This window comes from Nannospalax galili, unplaced genomic scaffold (genome assembly GCF_000622305.1).
Source record: "Nannospalax galili isolate Female #2095 unplaced genomic scaffold, S.galili_v1.0 scaffold34, whole genome shotgun sequence".
Taxonomy (NCBI): domain Eukaryota; kingdom Metazoa; phylum Chordata; class Mammalia; order Rodentia; family Spalacidae; genus Nannospalax; species Nannospalax galili.
The window spans coordinates 1323765-1341237 of record NW_008338996.1 but is presented as its reverse complement, the minus strand read 5'-3'; the positions used below and the strand labels follow the sequence as shown (position 1 = coordinate 1341237).

Genomic DNA, 17473 nt, shown 5'->3' with positions numbered 1-17473 from the left:
CGAGTGAGGCCTAGGCAGTGCTATAGACTTTCTCTGAAGAATTTCCTCCTAAAAGAAAATAGAAACGCCTCTTCCAGATGCCATTTTGGTCTCTGTCACTTTGTTCAATACTGCCGCTGAGGCTGCTATGTGGATTCTGGATACTCTGGATTCTCCTGCTTCAACTTTCTAATTCCACTTTTTGTCTAGCAAGGCCCCTTCTGTCAGCATCCAGATCCCGTTTGTGTCTTAGAGTTCAGCTGCAGGCTACCTCCTGATTTTTTTTATTTTTTCTGGAAGGAGTTTGAGTTTTATAGTAGCTACATATTTCCTGAGCACCCTAGTCTTCAGGATCATTTTTATGTTCCTGCCTTCTGATGAGGTGCTATGCTTCTGAGAGCAAAGCCATGCCTGAATCAGCCTTTTCTTCTCTACATCACATTGCTTTGCATATGGTAAATGTTGTAGATACATTTAAATGAAAGTGTTTCTTCTGTAATACCTGTAAATGTTAGTGTAAAGTACAGTGTGATGCTTGATATGAAAGGCAGACATAAGCCAAGTTAAATTCTACATTAGAATGTTTGAAATGAAGCAATAACAGAACTGATTTTAAAGGAATTGATTGACCATTTCACAAAGGGGATGACTTTTATTTAAAAACAGGAAGTAAAATCACTTCTGGAAGAACTGAGTTTTCAGAAAGGAGAATTGAATGTCCACATTAGTGAAAAAAAAAATCAACTTGCACTTATAAAGCAGGAAATTGAAAAAGAGGAAGAAAATCTTCAGGTAGTTTTGCGGCAGATGTCTACACATAAAACTGGTAAGTTTAAAGAGCAACAGTCATAAAGTTTCAGGTTGTAAATAATCTCTGTTGCAGGTCATAGAAAATGCAAATGACTAAACAAACATCATTTAAAGTTTAACCTTACTACTAATAGCAAAGAGAAGTAAATTTTAAAAGAATGTATGTCCTGCCTTTCAGTTTGCTAAGGTTTATTTAAAAGCAAAATAATCATATTTGTGGCTGTGCCAAGTATCCCGATGGAAGGAAAGGTTCTTAGACGCTGACTCAAATGTAACTGAGATGCTCTCCCAGGATTTCAAGACTCTAAAATTACAACTTGTAGAATATTTTGTACCCATTTTTACTTATCCAGAGAGAGCTACCTTTTATGTGGATCACAGCAAGATTTATAATTATAAAATTTGGAAAGAAAAGACCAATTTCAAAATTGTATTTTTTATATTTAATGACATGCAAACATACTCAAAGTAAAAAGAAAAAAATAGACAAATGATAAATGTGGGGTATAGCCCAATTTTCATTTTTCAATTCTGTGTGAACATAGTGTATTTATGCATGATGTATGCACACGTGTGCATGCTTCTGTCTCCACACAGCCCAGAGGAGGATGTTGGGTGTCCTACTCTGTCCTTCTCCACTTTATTCCCTTGAGACAGGGTCTCACTAAACCTGGAGCTAGACTAAAGGTCAGCAGATCCCAGCAACCTCCTGCCTCTGCACCTCCACCCCATGCACAGGGTTTATAGGTACCTGCATGGCCACACCTAGCTTTCTCTTACTTGTGTATGTGTGTACAGTGCACATATGTACACACTCCTGTAAGAAAACACTTCAAAATGCTATTGTAGTTGTCATCTTCTAAATTTTTTATTACATTTAGTGTGTGTGTGTGTGTGTGTGTGTATGTGTGTGTCTCCATGTCTGTGCACACACAGGAATGCACATGAGCTAGAGCGCACATGCAGAGGTCAAAGGACAGCTTGTGGGAGTCGGTTGTCTTCTATCTTGTGGGTCCCAGGGATTAAACTTGGGTCATCAGACTTGGCGAATGTTGAGTTGATGATGCATTATTTTCCAAATTTTCTGCAATGACCAGCTATTTCTATAATCAGAAGAAAAGTTGATGTTTAAGTATCTATTTCAAAGGGGAAAATATTGTTCTATAAATCTCATTCTATATTTTCTTTTTTTAATATTTATTTTTATTTTATGTGTATGAGAGTATTGCCTGCATGTAGGTAAGTGCACCTGTGTCGTGCAATGCCTGCAGAGGACAGAAAAGGCCGTCGGATCCCCTGGAACTGGAGTTATGGACAGCTGTTAGCTGCCATGTGGGTGCTGGGATTCGAACACGGGTCTTCTGCAAGAACAACCAGTGTTCTTAACCACTGAGCCATCTCTCCAGCCCCCTCATTCTATGTTTTCAAGTTTTTCCTACTTTGAGTCATTTGCATTCATATAAGTTGTGCTTAGCTCATCCTATGTAGATATAAAATTTTTTTTAGAGTCAGAGCTTTATGAAATGTTTTGTTTAAAATTTTTAACCAATAATGTTTAACAGTAAATTTAAAAAGATTTGTCCATTAAAAATAAAATTACTGTCACCAGGTGTGGTGGTGCAAGCTTTTAATCCCAGCACTCGGGAGGCAGAGGCAGGCAGATCTCTGTGAGTTCAAGGTTAGCTTGGTCTACATGGTACACTTACAAACATTCAAACAAAACACTCATATGTATAACAATAAATATATAAATAAACAAACAAACAAATAAATAAATAAATAAATAAATAAATAAATAAATAAATAGAAAATTACTACCATCAAGTCTTTTGATTTTTCGGGGGGGGGGCGGTTGTGTGTGTGTGAGAGAGAGAACAGGAGAGAGTCAATAAAGAATTACATGCTGTTTCTTTTATGTTTTGGGTTCATTTAATAGCACTGATTATGCTTTGTTTGTGTTTGCCAGAACTAAAGAATGTTGTGGACATACTACAACTTGAAAATAGTGAGCTACAAGGTTTGAAGCTACAACATGACCAAAAGGTGTCAGAGTTGGAGAAGACTCAGGTGGAAGTGCTGGAGGTACTGGGGAAAGCCACTGTGCCCTTTCAAATTACACTCTTTCTCTCCCTAAATCTTTGAATCTTCTCTTCTCTGGTTCAGGAGAAACTGGAGTTAGAGAATCTGCAGCAGACAGCTCAGCAGCAAAGAAGGGAAATCGAGTGGCAGAAGCAGCTCCTGGAAAGGGACAAGCGGGAAGCAGAGCGAGTGGCTGCTGAGGTTCAGGCACTGCAGTCGTGCATTGAGTGTCTGAGCAAAGAGAAGGAAGACCTCCAAGAACAGTGCGACAGTTGGGAAAAGAAGTTTTCACAAACCAAAAGGTAAGAGCAAGAATAAAAAGACTTTCAGGAACACTCTGGAAAATGAGAACAGAGAGTTGCATGTGATGGCGCTTGGCTAGAATCTCTGTACTCAGGAAGCATGTGCAGGTGAATCTCGAGTTCTAGACCAGTGTGGGCTACGTAGCAAGTTCCCAGCCAGCCAGGGCTACTTAGTGAGAATCTGTCCCATGATAGCAACAACAGAATTGTAACAGAAAAGCAAAAGAAAATATTGTACAAACTTCATAGCATAATTCTTTAATGGCATTTTGTGGTAACTTTCCTTCTAACTTTTTTCCCCTCCTTAAAAGCATTTTCTAAAAATAATCTCACCTGGGGGCTGGAGAGACAGCCTAGTAAAGTGCTTGCCTTGCCAGAACAAGGACTTGAATTTAGTCTCCAGAGCCCACGTAAGAAAAGCCAAACATGTCAGCCTCTGGCCTTCACATGCACCTGCACAGGTCAGCACACCATACACACATATGCACACAGATACCCAAATTAAATAAATAAAACTGACATTTAGTGCTGGCGAGATGGCTCAGTGGGTAAAAGCACTGCTGTGCAAGCCCGATGATGTGACATTGATCCCTGGAACTCACATAAAAAGGCTAGATGCCATGGCATGCATCTGTGATCCCAGCACTACTATGGGGAGATGGCAGGTAAAGACAGGAAAATCACCTGGAAGCTCACATGCCAGTTAGGGGAACACAGCAGGACAGAGACAAGGAGAGAGACCCTGCCTCAACAGCTGGAAAAAGAACCAACTCCCAAGATTTGTCCTCTGGCCCACATTCTCACACACATGCACAATAGTAAGTGAATAAAGGTTTTTTAAATTGGACATTAAAAGATCTTTTGAAAAGACAGACACTGTTAAAAGTAATGAAAAAAACATGACAAGGGTTAGAAGAAAAATCTTTACAACCATGTATCTGATACAGGATTTGAGTCCAGAAAATACTTACATGAAGAAGCTTCAAAGCTCATCAGAAAATAACCCAGTTTCTTAAATGGGCTAAAGATTTGAACGTGTTTTTTCCGTAGAAGATATATGATGGAAAAGCACATGGAAGGGTGCTCGGTATCATTAATCATTATGAAAATCCAAATTAAAACCACAGTGAAATGTCCATACGTATTAGAACAAGCATACCAAGTATTAACGAGGTACTTTCATACACGACTGATGGACATGTACAGTGCTGTGACGGTTGTAGAAAATAGTTCAATGGTTACTTTCAAATCAAGCACACCTATCAGGAAGATTGAGTCAACTTACTCATAGGTATTTTACTCAAAAGAATGAAAGTACATTTTGACACAGAATCTATGCAGATGTTACAGCAGCTTCAGTTGTAATTGCCCAAACATCTGCCTACAAGCTGGGAAACGAGTAAATTGCAGTGTGTCTGCACCATGGAATACTCTGCGGTAGAAAGGGAGTGACGCGTAGATAGGCACAGCGGCTGGGTGAGTCTTAGGTACCTGTGCTGAGTGCAAAACTCCAGACAAAACCACACCTACACTGTGTGCCCTTCTGTGCGCACCACTGTGTGCTTGTGCGGGTCTGCTGTTGGGAAACCCTTTGTACATACAGTTGTGTTCCTGCTTTTCTACTTACTGATGAGTTGGAAATCTATGTTTATCACTCAGATTTTGGGAATTTTGAATGTTACATGTTTTTATAAAACTTGGACTTAGTGAATCCCCTTTTTAAAAACTCCTATTTAGAAAACTGGCAAGATTTCACTTGAAAATCCGGAGTCTTAGTTTTGGATTTACACTCACTGAGACTCCTACACTCTCCTTAGTCATACGTTGTTTGTGCTTAATTTGACCATCTGATTTATTACGTGTGGTAGAGTTTTAGCAGCTACAGAAGAAAATAACAAAATGGAGCAATCAAACTTAGAGAAGTTGCAGGTGAATGTCAGGAAGCTACAGCAGGAGCTCGACCACCTGAACCAAGACAAGCTCTCACTACATAATGACCTGTCAGCAATGCAGCAGCAGCTACACGGTATGCATGCGGCAGAGCACGAAGGAGGTTCCCGGCACCCCTCCCCCTTACTTGTTTTTTCTTATAACACAAAAGTAATTCCTGCAAAATGGAACATGGGGTTTCTTTCTAAAATCAGATCGTCGGCATGGTTGTACCACTTGTGAACATTCTAAGCCTTCGAATTACGTACTTTAAGACATATATAATACAGGAATTTTTTAAATTTTTTTGTCTTTTTGAGACGGGCTCCCTGTAGCCCCAGCTGTCCTGGAACTCACTGTGTAGACCAGGCTGGCCTTGAACTCACAAAGATCCACATGCCTCTGCCTCCCAAGTGCTGGGATTAAAGGCGTGTTGCCACCACGCCCAGCAATACATGAATTTTTAAAAATATTTTATTTATTATTTTTATTTTATGTGTATATGTGTATTGCCTGCTTGTAGGTAAGTGCACCTGTGTACATGAATTATATCTCGAGATTTTTAAAAAATCTAATTCATGTTCCTTAGAAAGCATCTTAAAAACATAGCAAAAAAGATGGCAAGATGGTTCAGTGGGTAAAAGCACTTGCCATGCAAGCCCGACAACCTGAACATGATTCTTGGAACCCACAGTAGAAGGAGAGAGGTTAAGGGAGATTCCCAAATGTCTTCTGTCTTGCACACGTGTGCCACATGGGTGGGTACGTGCATGTGCGTGCACTTGCACACACACAGAGGCACATACTAATAATAAATACGTTTTTAAAAATTATCCTCAGAAATAAGTCCCATGAACTGTTCAATGAATATCTTTCCAGGTTTCTCCCAGGGGAGGAAAGTAATGTAGTTTAATGAAAATGATAAAGATGTCTTTTACTGGGGCTGGAGAGATGTTCTGTGGTTAAGAGCACTGGCTGCTCTTGCAGAGAAGCTGATTTCTGTTCCCAGCACCCACAGGGTGGGTAACAACAGTCTGTAACTCCAGCTCTATGAGATCCGATGCCCTCTTCTGACCTCTATGGGCATTGCACGACACGGGTATACTTACATACATATAGGCAGTGCACTCATATACAATAAATAAAAATAATAAAATAATTTTTTAAAAGATGTCTTTTATTGCCAAATATGTATGATTATTTAGGAGAGACTGCTAAGCACTTGAGGTCAATAATGTACTTGTTGAGCATTTGTGTCCTAGGCATGATGTGATGTCTCATTCATTCCATGTAACAAAACTGGGTCTGGTGGCACACATTTGTAATCTCAGCACCGAAGAGGCTGGGGCAGGAAGATCCTAAGTTCAAAGCCAGCTGGGCTTCATAGTGAGACCCTGTCTCAAAAAGTAAAGAAAATGGGGCTGGAGAGATGCCTCCTCGGTTAAGAGCACTGGCTGCTCTCATAGAGCTCCCGGGTTTGATTCCCAGCACCCACATGGCAGTCAACAACTGTCCGTAACTCCAATTCCAGGGGAATCTGACACCCTCTCCTGACCTCCACAGTTATTGCATGACATAGGGGTACACTTACACACATGCAGGCAATACAGTCATACACATAAAATAAAAATAATAAATTTTTAAAAAACAAAACCTATTATAACATTTTTTTAGGACCACAAGCACTATTTTACCCATTTACAGATGATAAAATTGAGGCTTATTTTTCTTGTGATTTGGTTAAGGTCACATAGCTAACAATAGATATATTTATCCACAGATTGTCTTCCTGAAAGATTATGCCAAGTTTAAATTTCCAGCAGCAATATAGAACATACCTGTTTTTAAGCCATGCATCTCACCAACATTATTATCTGTTTTATTATAAGTTTTTAAATATAGAAGTCTTTAAAAACCTGACCCCCAAAACACAATCCAGGTTGTATACATTACTACTTTTTGACCTTTACTAAAATAGTGTGGTATCATCATTCATTTAAAAGAAATGTTTAAATTTACTTCTGATGTTCTTTGAGGGGAGGGGATCTGATGGAATCTGGCATGTGCCCATACAAATAATACCTTGTGAAATGTTTCTGTAGAAAAACGAGAATCCATAAGCTCACTACAGGAGGAACTAGCCAATGTCCAGGACCATCTGAACCTAGGAAAGCAGGTAAGGTTAACACAGAGAACTGTCTACTTTTATCTTGAAAATAGACAATTGGTTGACTTAGAATTCAAGTTATATTGGCTGCTTTTCACATCATCAGGACATAACACGCAACCCTCAAATAAGGTTTTGGTCCTTAGCAGTTCTTTTCTAATTGTTTAACCCTAGAACTCTTGATCCAAGTTTTACTCAAAGCTAGGAAGTAGGATGGTGGCTAGACCAGAGCCCCAGAGCAGTTCCCAGCAGCCTCTATGGGGACTTTAGGGAGAGAAGGACCAGTAGCATGGGTGAGGCCTCCATACTGTGCTTAGATGTGGTTACTCATTGAACTTGAGGGTAGCTGCCAAGTCAGGGCATTCATCCAGTTATGCTGATGAGCACAGATTTGTGGCCTCGGACCTCACAGGATCTTCTTCTGGTGATTCAGTGTTGTCCTATGACATAGCGCTGGCGTTGGAGTTTTCAGAGGACTTCAGGCAAACTCTGGGTCTCAGTTTCTACTATGTAAAATAGATGTTTGAGTATCTAAAGTTTCTTATACCTTTAAGACTCTGTTTCTAAAACATAAAAGTTATTGTCTTTAAAACATCAGGTTCTTATGAGAATTTTCTGTGTTAAAAGTTTTTCAAATGTTCAGATACTAACTAAACCTGTTGTAGTATTACTAACTAAGCCTGTTGTAGTATTTCTTCATTTTCTCCACATTGTCTGTTCTGACCTCAGTAGTAAATCAGTTAAGGTTCAGAGGAACTGAGTCTTTTTCTGAGAGGATACTGGGAGGCGAGTACTTTTCTGCTTCTCATTTTGTCAGACTTAGATGCTAGATTTGGTGCTGGACACTTAGGAAACACAGGTTTGTGAGCAGTTTCGGTGTATTCTTTCACCTAAAGGACCTGCTTCACACCACCAAGCGCCAGAATGTACTGCTCAGTGAGCAAGCCCAGCTCCAGAAGGACATCAGCAAATGGATTGAGAGGTTTGAGAGCTGTCAGAAAGAAACAGAGACAAAAGAGCAGCAACTTGAAGAGCTTCAGAATGAGATCAAAGAAAGCAAGCTCAAGCTAGACAAGCAAGAAACGGTACTACATATTTTATGATTGGAGATAAAAGAAACCCTTCTGTTCTTTGTGTGAGCTAGCTCCCTGGGCCAGGAAGCTGCTGGAAGTATCACCCGGGAACTCGGTGCCTCACACCTCTCCATCCCAGCTCAGCTATGTGTCTTTAAACTGCATCATTTGCATCCACTATGTGACTCTTTGATTAGTATAAGTTATAGACTAGCATATAAGTCATGGGGCATTGGTCCCATTAAAGAAGCTTTTTGGCCACGTGCTGTTAGCTGCTTCCATCTTCTCTTCTGTTGGCCAGGTGGCTTCCCAGACCCTGCTTCTTCATCTCCTTTGCAAAGGTTCTTGCACACAGCCCCCCTCTCTCTCTCTCTCTCTCTCTCTCTCTCTCTCTCTCTATCTCTCTCTCTCTCTCTCTCTCTCTGCATGTAGGTGTTTGTCTCCTTTCTGTTGAACTGGAGTCTGCTAGAGGATCATCTGGGACACTGAGAATTTGTTTTTTATGACTGACTAAAGTTATTCTCTATTCAGATGTTTCAAAAGCTCCAGAAAGAGAGAGAAAGTGAGGAACAGAAGTTAGAAGCTGATAATGTGACACTGAAGGAGCAACAGAAGCAACTGGAAAAACAGTTGGCAGACCAGAAAAACAAACTGGACCAGGTACTTAAAGAAGTGTCAGTGGCCGAAGAACGTGTCAGGACCCTGCAGGAAGAGGAGAGGTGCAGTGAGACCCTGGAGAAGACACTCTCCCAGGCCAGTACGTCTACTCGACAGGGATCCAGGGTGGGGCAGGGCAGGGCGAGGAGTGGTGGCTATGCTGGCAGACAGGTAGAGTATGTGAAGACGATCCATAGCACAGCCAGAGCTGTGGAGCAGTCTGCCCATGAGGAAAGAAATCTGCCTGTTGCTGACCAAGGCCTCTAGCTCAACCCACTAAGCATGCTCACTCAAATTCCAGAACGGCAGCTTTCCGAACGCGAGCAGCAGTTAACAGAAAAGGCAAGTGAGCTGCTGGCCCTCCAGAAAGAGGCAGACGCTATGAGGGCAGACTTCAGCCTGCTGAGGAGCCAGTTCTTAGCAGAAAGAAAGAAGGCGGAGAAGCAGGTGGCTAGCCTGAAGGAAGCTCTTAAGACCCAGCGGAACCAGTTAGAGAAAAATCTTCTTGTAAGTATCCGCTGCCCTGGGAGAGCATGAGTTAATATAGCTTGTATTTAATTTTCATTTATATTTTACTACTGCAGTGCTTCTCTGTAGAGAAAATAAATTACCTAGCCTTTAACGCAACTGTATTATTGGTGTATTTAGTTGTAATTGGTTGTTGAACCATACATTGAGTTTTGCCCAAGACTTGGCCATATTAGCCCGAGCAGCCGGGCTGCTGGCTGGGACACCATGCTGTGGACAGTGTCGGCACAGTAGGGAGCTATGAGCTCTGCTACACTCTGCCGGGTCACAGGGAATTGGAGAAAGTTTGATAGGCATTTTACGTAGCTGCAGTCAGTTTACAAGTCAGCTGCTTGTTTTTTTCATCCTGCCCCGTTTGGTCAACGTTAGCTTTAATCGAACACCCTAAAAGCAGGAAGGAAGCCCAGTTTACTCTGAGCTGATCCTTGAAATGAGTTTGGGAGGGGATGATCACATCATTCAGAGCAGTGAGCACAGTGGACTCTCCCAGGAATGGATTTTGCTACTGCCTTCCAGAGGGATTAATGGAGCCCTGTTGTATGAAAGGAACTTGTTTCCCAGACGGTGATGCACTTACAACTAGGGATTAAACAGGATGGCTGTAAAGATAGAAGACAGATGTGTAATACCTTATTCCTCCTACAATTCGTTATTTCTCACACAATTAATGGAGGCTCAGAAAGGGTATTTGTCAAAGATAATGCTGCAGATCTGAGATTTGGACTTTGGGATTCCCCCAGATACAATATAGCTGCCTCCAAAAGTCAGGTAGACTTAGCTCCATTTCACAGCTAGAGAAACTGAGGTCCAGTTACAGAGCTAGAAGCGTGGAAACTAGCAACCATACTTCCACATATTTTCCCTCTGTGCTAGGAGCAAAAACAGGAGAACAGCTGCATGCAAAAGGAAATGGCCACAATTGAGCTGGTAGCCCAGGACAACCACGAGCGGGCCAGGCGCCTGATGAAGGAGCTCAGCCAGATGCAGCGCGAGTACTTGGAGCTTAAGAAACAGGTGTGCGTGCAAGAACTCCAGCCACGTGGCTGCACAGCCTGGGCTCAGTACTTGCTCATCCCAGCGCTGGACAGGTTTTGTTGTGGTTAATGTCTCTTAAGAGGAATGCTGCTTCGTGGCAGTTCTGAAAAGCTGATTGTATGAATGTTCTTTGAGGTAAATTTTTTGGTCTTAAAATTTAGAAATAGACCTCCCTAAGGAAAAAGTATTTGTTAAAAATAGGTTTTAAATTTTTTTTAAGTTCAACTAGCTTTTTTAAATTACCTGTGTGTAGTTTAAATATATTGTGTGAGAGAATGTTATGTGCTGTGGTAGCATATGTGGCATTCAGGAGATAACTTGGCCTCTTTCCACCATGTGTTTTACGGATCAAACTGTGATCCTCAGGCTTGACAGCAAGCACCTTTACTTGATGAGCCATCCTGCCAGCCCTCAGCTATTTTTTTTGAGACAGGGTCTCCCTGTAGCAACAGCTGGCCTGGAACTCCCTATGTAGACCAGGCTGGGCTTGAACTCAGAGATCTGCCTGCCTCTGCCTCCCGAGTACTGGGATTAAAGGTGTGCGCCACCACGCCCTGCCACTAGCTTTTTCTTAATGCATGTTGCATGCACAGGTTCCTGGGTATGCAGGTGCATATGTTTGTATGTGGAGGCCAGAGGAAACCTTGGGTGTCATCCTCAGGAATGCCATCCATTTTCTCCCTTTTAGACAGGGTCTCTCATTGTCCTGGAGCTCACCAATTAGACTAGACTGGCTGGCCAGAGAGTCCCAGAGACTCTCTCTTCTCCACTGCACCATTGCTAAGATTTTAAGTGTACCACCATGCCTAGAATTTTTATATAGGTTCTGGGGCTTGAACTCGGATCCTCATGCTTGCAAGGCAAGTGCTTTATTGACTAGCCCATTTCCCTTATCCCTCAGCTAGATTTTTATGTTAATTGTATGTGTGTACATACTTACATGCCCCTGCAAACACTGGTATGTGTACCAGTGTATATGTGAGCACATGCATGTGAAGGCCAGAGATCAAATTCAGGTGTCATTTTTCAAGAGCTGTCTGCCTTGCTTTTGGAGATGGTCTCTTATTGGGCTCACTAATGAGGATAAGCTGGCTGGCCTTTGAGCCCTATTTGTCCATCCACTCATCTCCACCTCCCCAGTCTGGGATTGCAAGCACATGCCACCAACCCAGCTTTTCATGTGAGTGCTGAGAATCAAAATTAGGTCCTCATGCTTGCATGGCAAGCATGTTACTAGCTGAGCCATCTCTCCAGCCCTTTTTACATTAGAGTATTATGTTGTGTGATGCATGTATGTCTGGTGCATACAAGTGAGTGGTGTATGTGGAAACCAGAGCAGGACACTGGGGATCTTTCTCTTATGCTCCCTACCTTATTGCCTTGAGACGAGGTCTCTGACTGAACCAGAAGCTAACCATTTCAGCTAGGCTGGCTGACTAGCAGGCTCTTGGGATCTGTCTCTGCCTCTAATGCTAAGGTTGGTTACAGGCAACACAGCCATGCCTGGCTTTTACATGGGTGCTAGGAATTCAAACTTAAGTCCTCATGCTTACAGAACAAGAGCTCTTAACCCCCTGAACTATCTCCCTAGCCTCTGTTTTTTGGGTTTTTGTTTTTTTTTTTTAACGAAAAAGCAATTCTTAAGCTGGGCGTGGTAGCACACGCCTGTAGTCCCAGCACTTGGGAGGCAGAGGCAGGCAGATCTCTGTGAGTTCAAGGCCAGCCTGGTCTACCGAGTGAGTTCCAGACCAGTCCCCGCTACAGGGAGACCTTGTCTCAAAAACACCAAAAAATTAAATAAAAATAAAAAAGCAATTCTGTAACATAAGAGTTTATCATGTCCCAAAAATCTATGTTGAATTAGATTTTTATTTCAGAAGCAAGTCTACAGAGGCCAAACCCCTGGCAAGCAAAAAGGGTTGAGGATAATCCTTTATGAGTAGGTGGAAAGCATAAGACCAGTGGCTGTCTGAACTGGTGTCTGTAGTTCTAGATGCTGCTGGCAACCCTTAGCCCATATGGTATCCGTGCTGTAGTGATGGCCGCCGTGTTGGCCTTGGTACACTTTGTTCTTTAGACAATCCCATGTGGCCACTGAGGTTTCATTGTGCTTCCCATTCCCACTGACTCAAGAAAAAATACTTTTTGAAAATGACTTGAAGACCACAGCCATTATGGGTTGTACATGCCTCTGGGGTACACTTGGCAGGGCAGTTAGCAACCGAATAGAAAGGAACCTATCTCACTGGGCTCCTAAGGAGAGCCAAATAGAAGAGTCTCAGTCATTAAATGTAGTCTATAACATGTGAGGTGAAATCTGGCCTGTCCAAACCCCTAGATTCACTTATGAAAGCATTTGACCAGAGCTCTTCCACATTCACATGAAAATCCAGGTCACTTACGACTCGTTTCTGTAAATGCTGTTAGATGCCTCTAAGGTAATTAAATTCTCCTTTAGTTCTCTAAGCAGGAGGTATTGTTTCCACTTATAAATGCAGTAACAGAAGATTAGCTAACTTACCCTGAGTCATATTGGTAATGTTTGCTGGAAAATGGAACCCAGCTTTGATTCCAAAGAGACTGACTACTGTAATCATCTTCAAGTAACACTGGGCATGTGTCTTCTAAATGGAAAGTGCTCTGATCAAAATGCCAATTAAAGTGCTCATTTTGTAGCTCGGAGGTATTTGAGTGCTTTTTAAAAAATCACATTTTGGGACTAGAGAGATAGCTCAGCAGTTAAGAGCACTGGCTGTTCTTGCAGAGAACCCGAATTTGATTCCCAGCACCCACATAAAGGTTAGCAACCGTCCTAACTCCAGTTCCAGGGGAATCCATTGCCCTTTTCTGATCTCCATGGTTATTGCATGACAGGGGTACACTTATACATGCAGGCAATACACACATGCACACACACACACACACACACACACACACACAGGGGTACACTTATACATGCAGGCAATACACACATGCACACACACACACACACACACACACACACACACACACCGTTTTCTAAAAATAAATAAATAAAAATCACATTTTTACAGTTTTAATGATCATGGTACAGGAGCTCCCTGACTTATAATGGGGTTACATCCCAATAAATCCACTGTAGCTGAAGACCCCATATCTAAAAATACATCATTTACCCAACCTGCCATGCATAACACGTCTAATACCACAGTGAGGGGATTGGTTGTTTACGAGTGGCTAAGTGGGAGCTGTATCTCATTGATGCTGCCCAGCCAGCCCAGAACAATACTGAAATCAAAAGTACACTAATACACAGTACGAATTGCTTTTGAATCATAGTCAAAAACCCCTAACTCCAGTCATAAGTCAGAGGTTGCTGGTGGCGGTTGGCATCTGTAGGTCTTTCTGTGTATGCACAGTTCATATTTATGTGTGCAGGTACATTTTTTTTAGAAGTCTGGAACTCACTGATTAGGCTGAGCTGGCCGGCCAGTGAGCCTCCCAGGGATCCACCTGTCTCTGCCTCCCTGTGCTGGAATTGCAAGCATGCACCACAATGTTGTTTTTTTGTGGGTTCTGGGGTCAGATTCAGGGCTTTAAATTTGAACTTCCAAGGCAAACTTTACCAATTAAGTCAGTCCCACAGTTGTAGACCTTTAAATACAAGACACAGTAAACAACCTGATTCTGAGTAATGGTGTTTGACCCTGGCACTGTTAGATGGCAAACCAAAAAGATCTGGAGAGAAGACAACTGGCAATCAGTGATGCAATGAGGACGCTCAAGTCTGAGGTTAAAGATGAAATCAGAACCAGCCTGAGGAATCTCAACCAGTGTCTTCCAGAACTACCAGCAGATCTCACAGCTATTCTGGAAAGAAATGAAAACCTAGGAGAGTTGGAAAGCTTGAAAGAAAACGTCCCATTCCCCATGAATGAGGGACTTTTTGAAGAAAAATCGAACTTTTCCCAAGTTCACATCATGGTGAGGTTTATCCTGAGCTTCACAGAATGATAGTTGGGCTCCCACCTCCTCCAGTAAAGCTAAAAACAGATTTAGGGGTGCCAGGGTAGGAGGAGGGAAAGGTCAGGTGGCCCCCGCTCATGATATGTGATGACTCATTGGTCTCTTTCTTCTGAAAAAGGATGAGCACTGGCGTGGAGAAGCACTCCGGGAGAGACTGCGACATCGTGAAGATCGACTCAAGGTTGCCTCTTAAAATTCAAGAAAAGTAAAATAGAATAAAAGCCAGTGTGAGATACTTGGCACTGGGGAAGAGTAGGGAAACATTTTCATGTCCACATGTTGCTCTGTTCATGCTGCTGCAGGGTCTGGAGCATGAGCTACAGATCAGTGACAGAAGTTCAGAGAAACTGACTCCAGATTTCAAATGCCTTAGTACTCACTCAATCCATGAATTCTAGGGCCAAGGATACAGCTCAGTGGTAGAGTCCTTACCCAGCTATTTTAAGGTCCTGGGTTCAATCCAGAATTCTGGTGTGAAGTCCAGTGACCTTTAACTTCTGTAATGTCTCCCTGTGTAGCCAAAGTGGACCTTCAACCTGGAGCAGTCCTGCCTCGGCCTCCCCAGTGTTGGGACCAAGGGGGCATACCACCATGCTTGGCTCTCATTCCTGCTTTATATAGATTTGCCTATCAGTTATTGTGAGGAAGCTAATAGTTTTTGGTACATTTCTTTGTGAAACCCTACATTTTCTAACGCTTTTCAGGCTCAACTTCGACACTGTATGTCCAAGCAAGCAGAAGTATTAATCAAAGGAAAGCGGCAGACTGAGGGCACCTTACATAGTCTGAGGCGGCAAGTTGATGCATTAGGGGAATTGGTCACCAGCACCTCTGTAGATTCACCATCGTCACCCAGTCTGTCTCATCTGGAATCTTCCCTTGTGGAGGATTCCCAATTTGGACAAAGTCAGGTAAGGAAGCTCCTGAAGAGTTTAGTGTTGCCTGGAAGGTGCTTGAGAAGTTTGGGGTACGTGAGCCAAGACTTGGGATCCAAGTGCTACCCTCAACTCTGGATAACTTGTCTTAGCAAAGATCTGGGTCTGCCATCTCTGGGAAAAGAGTTGACCTGGTTTATGGATGGGATAAGCTGGTAGCCCCTGCAATTAGCTAGAACTGGATGGAGGATGACAAGGAGAGACGTAGTTTTACTCAGGTCCTCCACTTCCAGATTTCCTTTTCAGCCTGTGAGTCTGAGTCCTAGTTTAATCTGTTTCCCTGTCTTGGCACAAGGTGACTGATGGTGCCTCGTTTCTCAACACTCCAATGCAAATCTCTTAACCCAGGGACTATAAAACTGGCTCTCACAAAGGTTTTCTATGGGGGGCTCAGAGAAGGTTTTAATATAGAAGGTTTTAATAATCACTTAGGAGGAACATGAAATAACACATGGAACTGGTTAAGTTATTCCTATCAGACAGAAAATAGCTTCCATTTTAGGTGCCTACTCTGGGTACATAACACTGTACATACAACATTCCATTTAATCTTTACATCCTGGAAGGTGCTAGTTATCCTTTTACTTGATTAAAGAGATGGCACAAAGTGAAAAATCGCAGTCAAGGATGAAGCAAAGGACAAGTGGTGGATGAAGGGACCAACCTCTGCCTTTATTGCAGTTTGTCATGATTATATTGTAAGGCACAAGGAATATTTAAGGACAGTTGCTTCTTTTGTAGGCCCAACAAAGGGAAAATGATTTACCTTGGTCACATTGCTAATTAGCAGCAGAGCTGAGATTTTAATATGATTATTACCTTAACACCTTTTGTAGTGGAGACACAGGTCAGGTGACAGCCCCAACCACCATAGCCTCCAGGCAGAGGTTGAAGAATGTGAGGAACTGAGCACTGAAAAATGGATGGGTTTTGGATGTACTCCAAAAGAAGGCGTAGACGGGTTGTAGGAACTATGTAAGTCTAGGGTAATAATCCAGGTTCTGTGAGATAAAGTCCTGAGTTGGCTTGAGGTTAGGGGCTGCTTCAATGCCTAAAATCTTATTTCCTCTTTTCAGAACTCCTTCCAAGTTCTGCAAGGTCCATCAGCATCACCAGACAGTTACCGACGCTGATGCCACTGACAGTTTCCTGCTCACGGGGTGCGTTAAAGGCCATTCAAGGCATTCTGTGGGAAGATCTGGAATTTTAGCAGCCTAGGAAAAACAACTTCAACTTTTTCCCTCTTAGAATTTCTTTCCTAGTAGTTTATCTTAAAACATTTGGGGGGATGTAGCTTAGTGGTTGAGCACTTAACCTAGCACATCTAAGACCCTACACTACAAAACAAATTCCAGAGATGCTCAAATATGTTGCTAGGCATTGTGCAGTCACTTAAATTCTGTTTAGGGCTGTTTTCAGTGTTGGAAGATTTAATTCATCCCTTCTCCATGTTTCTTACTGTAGAGAAAGATTGGTCAGCCAAGAAAAGAACAATCCTGCGTAAATGTACGAGGAAACAGCTACTCTACTACCTCATCAACTTCCTAACTGGAATGTCCCTGGTTATTACCAAGAGCCTGTGAATCGAGATGCTGAACTCCACTGTAGTTTAGTTTGTACCATTAACAGTGTTTTTGTAAATCACTTGTACACGTGGGACTAGGTGTATACAGTTTAAACCAGGATGTTATGGGGTGATTCTGTTATTCTAGTTACAATGAAAAAGAATGTACTTAAAGCCCCTCTTCATTTATATAATAGCTATTTTTGGATTCTGCTTTCTAAAAATCTATTTTTAATATGAAAATAAAACATACAGTAAACTTAGGTCTGTCATCCGATTTTACATTTTACAGGTCATTGTTGGGTAAAACCATCAACCTTAATTCCAAGAAAATGACAGTCTTTCAGATGGTTTCCCATCTTTCACTTGGTTGTACTTAGCAATGAATGTTTCATTACTCAGAAATACAA

The 17473-nt window shown here is 42.1% G+C and overlaps 1 protein-coding gene across 6 annotated transcripts in view; it reads left to right on the top strand.

Moving 5' to 3' along the window:
- The window catches only part of Cntrl (centriolin), a 92716-nt gene extending 75390 nt beyond the window's left edge, over positions 1 to 17326 (top strand). For 4 of the 6 annotated variants that reach the window (XM_008833463.3, XM_029563699.1, XM_029563701.1 and 1 more), the window contains 14 exons: positions 646 to 805; positions 2756 to 2871; positions 2953 to 3170; positions 5039 to 5196; positions 7202 to 7275; positions 8163 to 8351; positions 8871 to 9096; positions 9298 to 9503; positions 10398 to 10538; positions 14259 to 14522; positions 14683 to 14745; positions 15269 to 15475; positions 16576 to 16659; positions 16964 to 17326. In XM_008833463.3, coding sequence (XP_008831685.1) covers positions 646 to 805; positions 2756 to 2871; positions 2953 to 3170; positions 5039 to 5196; positions 7202 to 7275; positions 8163 to 8351; positions 8871 to 9096; positions 9298 to 9503; positions 10398 to 10538; positions 14259 to 14522; positions 14683 to 14745; positions 15269 to 15475; positions 16576 to 16632 — 2079 coding nt within the window. In that variant the 3' untranslated portion in view covers positions 16633 to 16659; positions 16964 to 17326. The remainder of the gene's footprint in view (positions 1 to 645; positions 806 to 2755; positions 2872 to 2952; positions 3171 to 5038; positions 5197 to 7201; positions 7276 to 8162; positions 8352 to 8870; positions 9097 to 9297; positions 9504 to 10397; positions 10539 to 14258; positions 14523 to 14682; positions 14746 to 15268; positions 15476 to 16575; positions 16660 to 16963) is intronic. The other 2 variants (XM_017798262.2, XM_017798261.2) reach the window with 2 other exon arrangements.
- The last annotated feature ends 147 nt before the right edge of the window (positions 17327 to 17473 follow it).